This window comes from Nansenia antarctica, assembly GCF_963989245.1.
Source record: "Nansenia antarctica genome assembly, chromosome: 4".
Taxonomy (NCBI): Eukaryota; Metazoa; Chordata; class Actinopteri; order Argentiniformes; family Microstomatidae; genus Nansenia; species Nansenia antarctica.
In genome coordinates, this window is record NC_137689.1 from 39,182,645 (window position 1) to 39,188,441 (window position 5,797).

The following is a 5,797-nucleotide window of genomic DNA, read 5'->3' on the forward strand; positions in this document are numbered from 1 at the left end:
TAAAATTTGTTTGGTCTTTTGGTCCCTAAAACAACTAAGGAATGACAGGTAAAGACTCCCTGGAGACCGTTGCTATGGATCTCCTTGGCAACAGTATCCCCTGAAAAAAGGAGAGGCACTCCGCGCTAACGATGGTTATCCCCCAAACAACGTGAATTTGTGTCCTGAAATATCACATTCCCTTCAAAGGTCTCTCTCTCCGCCGAGAAGAAGCCTCCTCTTTTGTTTAAGTCCTGTAAAATTGTCTTTTAAAACGTAATTTACCCCCGTTCACCAACAGCCTTTCTTAAAGATGGCATTCCCCTGCGTAGTGTTTTTGAAAAAGTAATTTATGTTCTCATCAAACCTTTGTCCTCCTTATTCCCTTTGTCATGGGGGTTGGTTGTTCTTTGTGTGTTTTTTTGTGTTTTTCCTTTGTTCGTCTTTGATCATAATTCCCATGTGGTCCAGTCAAGTTAGCTGTCATTCAAGCAGGGTTAAGGGAAGAGAGAGAGAGAGGTGGGGAAGGAGAGATAAAGAGAGTAGAAGTCCTGGAGCTTTGCAGGCTTGTGTGAGTTCTCTCTGAAGTTCAAAAGGTACATCCAACAGAGTAACAGTCTGTTTACTTGCTCGTCCTCCCTACTTGCATTGCCCAGTTTCTGACGCAGTTTTATCCCAGCCTCAAATGGTCCTGTTGCCCGGTGATGTTTTAGTTCAATGTCCATGTAATCAACATGTGTAACAGCTTAACCAAACCTGTCCAAAAAATACAGGAAAAAATTATTAGTTTAGTAAAAATATACATTCAATAGAGGACCAGTTCAAATGATATCTGAGCAGGACATTCAAATGATATCTGAACTCAGTCAAATAGTTCACAGACTTGTTCTAATAACTCATTGGCTGAATGTCCTCCATTTTCACAATAGAACACTAGCACGTTGCCGGGGCAGTGGTTGTCTGAGCAACGTAACTGTCGATGATCGATTCAATGACTTGAACAGCAGGTGTATAGGACTCAATTTAAAACAATGCAAATATACGGCGTTGGTAGACACTAAAAACGTCTGTGCAAGTGTTGTGGTATTTAACTAGCAACAATACTTTGGTCGGCTACAAAAGGAAGCATCATAATTGATGCTTTTTCTGTGAATAAAGTCACCCTTAAACGCGCTCTAGAATGTTGACTCACACACAATGTGCTACTTACTCTAGGGCAACAAGCTAAGGTGTGGTAGACTGGTGGTGGTTCTGAATGAGTTAAGGTGTGGTAGACTGGTGGTTCTGAGTGAGTTAAGGTGTGGTAGACTGGTGGTTCTGAGTGAGCTAAGGTGTGGTAGACCGGTGGTGGTTCTGAATGAGCTACGGCCAGTAAACAAAGAGTCCAAAAGACGTCCTCAGGGAAACTGGAATGTGGGTTTAGATGACGTCTTTCGAGGACGTCCAGGTGACGTCTTTCTAGAACGTCCAGATGACGTCTTTTGGACATCTTATGGACTACGGAATCTTCTAGCACTAAAGGAAGGCCTTCCCTTCCTGTAAGAGATGTGCCAAGAACTGTGGCGCAGATGATTATGATTGGTCAAGCAAGAGTAGCGACCTCATCAGGCAGGAAACTGCTAGAAAATGCTTGCCCCTCTGACAGGAAGGAGCTTTTTTGTCTGCTACTTTCTCTCTGAGCCGCTGTAACTTTGCTGAATAAAAGGCCTCTGTTGAGTCAGTTGATTTAAGCTCTTTGTGCTTTAAGTTCTACTCAATCTACTAAGAATCTATTAAATCTACGACAGTTCTCTCACCTGTGTTCCCCATGGCGCGGTGGCTGCCTTTGCCCCCAGGGGGAGGGGCCGCTGGCGGGCGGGGGGGCGGGGCTAGTAGGGGCGGTTGGCGTCCTTGGGCCGTTTGAGCTGCACCTTCAGTCTCTTCATGCCGATCTGGAAGCCGTTCATAGACTGGATGGCAGCCTGGGCGCTGCCTGGGTTGTCAAAACTCACGAACCCTGGGGGAGAGAGGCAGCAGAGAGAGATGGAGAGAGAGAGAGAGATAGAGAGGGGGAGGGAGGGGAGGGGAGAGGGAGAGGAAGAGGGAAAGAGATAGAGAGAGGGAGAGGAAGAGGGAAATAGAGAGAGAGAAGGAGGGGAGAGGGAGTGAGATAGAGAGAGGGAGAGGAAGAGGGAAAGAGAGAGAGAGGGAGAGAGCGAGAGATAGAAAGAGGGCGGGGGAGATAGGGAGAGGGAGAAGGAGGGGGACGGGGTTAGGTTAGTGCAAGATCGAGACAGTATGGGTGACTGTAGGATGTTTTACAAAGGAGAGAGTGAGATGGAGGGATGGGGATGAGAGGGAAGGGTTCAAACGCAAGTTACTTCAAATTTGCACATATGTGAAGAAGTTCAACATAATCCTTACATTTGGCAACATACACAGAGAGAATACGCATACATACAGGATATCAATTATGCATTCCTAAAAACAACGCTTTACTCTGCTGTCACCATTCTGTTACATCGACATCAACATACGGATGTCCGTTACCCTATATGTAAAATGTACTTCAGCAGTATCCGCATCAACAGTGCTTTATTCAAGCTTAATGTGCATTACAAACACAACACTAAGGGACTTGTCTGAGGGAGAACAACCATAGAAATAAGACAAATAGAACACACCTCACCAGTGAAAAGGACATTTTTAATGAATGTTGGCAAGGTAATCCTTTTGGACAGATAATTTTCCATTTTCACATGACATTTGACATTAATGACTTACATTGGAATTAACTGACAATGTATCACGAAAAGACTACAAAATAAAATTATCTCTCTCTATATATGTATATATATATATATATATATATATATATATATATATATATATATATATATATATATATATATATATAATTTTAATATAAATCTTCCTTGAAAATGACTGATATAACTGAACTCTGTCTGTTCTATGTGGTAAGACAACTCTTGTCATGGGTATTTCAATACTAGAACTGCTACAGCACTCACTCATCTTTGGGTTAATACTAGACTCTAACTCTCTGTCATAAAGCTGTCATAAGACTTGTGTTAGTATGACATAACAGATGTCAAATGCAGTCAAGTCCATTCTCTCTATGTTAAAGTGATATAATACTAACTCATATTTCATGGAACAGTATGCAAACTAACCATGGCAAATTCATTAGCAAGCGTACTTTGTTATCGAGATGTTGGCCAATAGTCGTGTTTCCATAAACCATTCCGATTCGCGTTTTGGGGTGATTCGCATGAGAGATGTTAATGGAAACGTCTTGATTCTAGTAAACTTCCTCTAATTCGCACAAAAGTTTGTACGCTCGCTTGAGGTGGTTTTTGCTGAATTCCTGTCAAATTGAAACTAATTCCTCTCTCCATTTTCTCTCCTGGTTTGTTTGTTTCCTTCCACAACTATGTGTAACGTAGACACTTCTAAAACAGGATGTTTGGATACTGGATTCTGATTGGCTAGCAACAGTGGTAAATACCCCAACTCCCTTCAGTTCAGCTCCAACCGCATTTCCAGTATCAATGCGCCGCCCAATCAATCTGATTAAGAACACCTGTGCTGACCTACAATGCAATGGTTGATCTTGTTTATGGGACTATATTCTGTGGCGGAAGGATATATGTATTCTGAAACGATTAATGATTGTAAATAAATGAATTTGATGTTACAACTGTGTATTTTTTATATTATATGGTAGCTTTTGTAGAAAAGCAATTTACCATTCGAGGGCGGGGGTTGTGGACTAATTTACCACTGTACAGGGTTTTCCTGCACTCGACTTCGCCTCGTGCCACAACCCTGTACCAGTAGTGAATGTCTCCACAACCCCGTACCAGTGGTGAATGTCTCCACAACCCCGTACCAGTGGTGAATGTCTCCACAACCCCGTACCAGTGGTGAATGTCTCCACAACCCCCTTCCTCTCATGGTAAACTGCTTACGTAGCCTATACCGCCTCATCCTCTGACCTAATGACGTTTTACGTAGCCTAGCTTATTCGCTCTAAACCAGTTAATGCAGCGGTCCCCAACCACCGGGCCGCAGACCGCACAGAAAGAATGAATCAAAGAAAATAAATAATTGTGTTTTAGATGTTTTATTTAAATGAGCGGATACATCCGTCTGTGCCTCTTGAAACGTGTCCAGACGCTCGTCTCAGTCACATGATCATCCCGTCATCCCCCAAAAGTTAAATGAGCAAAAATGAGTAAAATAACTAACTTTGGAGAGCTTATTTGGAAAGGGGAAAAGGCCCATTGAGGAGACAAAAGTAGAAGAGACTACGACTTCCAAGAAAAAGAAAGCTGCGTTTAAAAGACCATATCAGGAGTCCTACTTCAAATACGGGTTCATCACTACATTTACATTTACATTTTTGCCATTTAGCAGACGTCTTTTTCCAAAGCGACTTACAATTAATACATTCAGTTCTCTGCTTGTTGTAGAGATACAAGCTCAGCGCTCGTGGTGAGTTGTATTTTTTATGCACTTGATATTTGTTTTTATGCCGGTCGTATCATTTTATTTCGTCATATTTATCCCCCACGCAGGGACGCGGGAAGGGGGGTGCTGAGGGTGCTGCAGCACCCCCTAGCGGCAGGCAGAAGGAGCTCCTCCTGCCTGAATTTTAAAAATAAAAATATTATTCAAACAATAATTTAAAACAATATAATAACTATTGTTGCTTTTGGGAATAAAAATAAATGTGTTTTTTGTAATAAATGTAAAAATGTGTTTGTTAGTTTTAATGTTAGTGATCACATGGTCATATCTTGCTAGGGACTTGACATCCGAGTCTTGACACCCCCACCCCCACCCCCGTTTGACGAGCCGTGTCGACCAGACATACGTTTTCCTGGGAGGAAAATTGGAACAGAGACATTCGAGTTTCATTTCATTTAAAAAAAAGCTGGTTTACCAGGTGGAAATGGTTGCATTATGTCACTGAAAGAGACCCTGTTCTTTGCTTCTCTTGCAGTAAAGCTATATAGAGAAGGGGTTAAGGCACCACGACAGAAAGACAAGTGCATTTACAGTAGGAGGCTTTTGTAAGTTTAGCCAACACGAGATGTCTGACATACATTCAGAATCGGTGAGATTGCTTGCTTCGCTTAACAACACTCCCATTAATGCTCTACTGTCGGACGTTGTTGAGAAAGAGCAACAGACGGCCAGAAACGTATTAGAACTGATATTCAGATCCATCCGATTCTTCGGCAGCGAAGGGCTTCCGTTAAGATGCAATACCAATCGACATGGAGTGCTGTCTGTAATAATGGTCAACATCATGTTTGTGGACATTGTGGGACACTGTGAGCTGAGTGGAAATTACTGTAAATTCCAACACATTGTTGGTAAAATATTTAACGTTACGTCTTTGTAGTGTGTGGGTGCATGCGTGCGTGCTTAACTATTATTGCGCGTGCATTGGGGCCCGTCGTTATGCCACTGTGTGCGTGTGAGCGAACGAGCAATCAGCGAGAGGGAGGGAGAGAAATCGTTATAATTTTTTCCCTGGCAATTTTTTCCCCTGTAGCGTATATAGACAGCACCTCAGCACCCCCAGTCAAAATACCTTCCCGCGTGCCTGCCCCCACGCATTGAAGGCCGGTCCGTGAAAATATTGTCTTACATGAAACCGGTCCGTGGCGCAAAAAAGGTTGAGGACCGTTGAGTTCAGGGAAACGCGCATAATTCGCACATGATTCGCATTTTCATGATTCGCATTTTGAAAATTTGCTTGACTTTTATGGAAACACAGCTTATGTCATGACTGTCAAGTCAATTG

At 42.7% G+C, this 5,797-nt stretch overlaps 1 protein-coding gene across 15 annotated transcripts in view; it reads right to left on the bottom strand.

Annotated features, from left to right (window-relative positions):
• Positions 1–1,847: 1,847 nt before the first annotated feature.
• celf4 (CUGBP, Elav-like family member 4) overlaps positions 1,848–5,797 on the bottom strand; it is a gene marked incomplete at both ends in the record, with an annotated part of 165,239 nt that continues 161,289 nt past the window's right edge. For all 15 annotated transcript variants that reach the window (XM_080528924.1, XM_080528931.1, XM_080528927.1 and 12 more), the window contains one exon: positions 1,848–1,975. In XM_080528924.1, coding sequence (XP_080385050.1) covers positions 1,848–1,975 — 128 coding nt within the window. The remainder of the gene's footprint in view (positions 1,976–5,797) is intronic.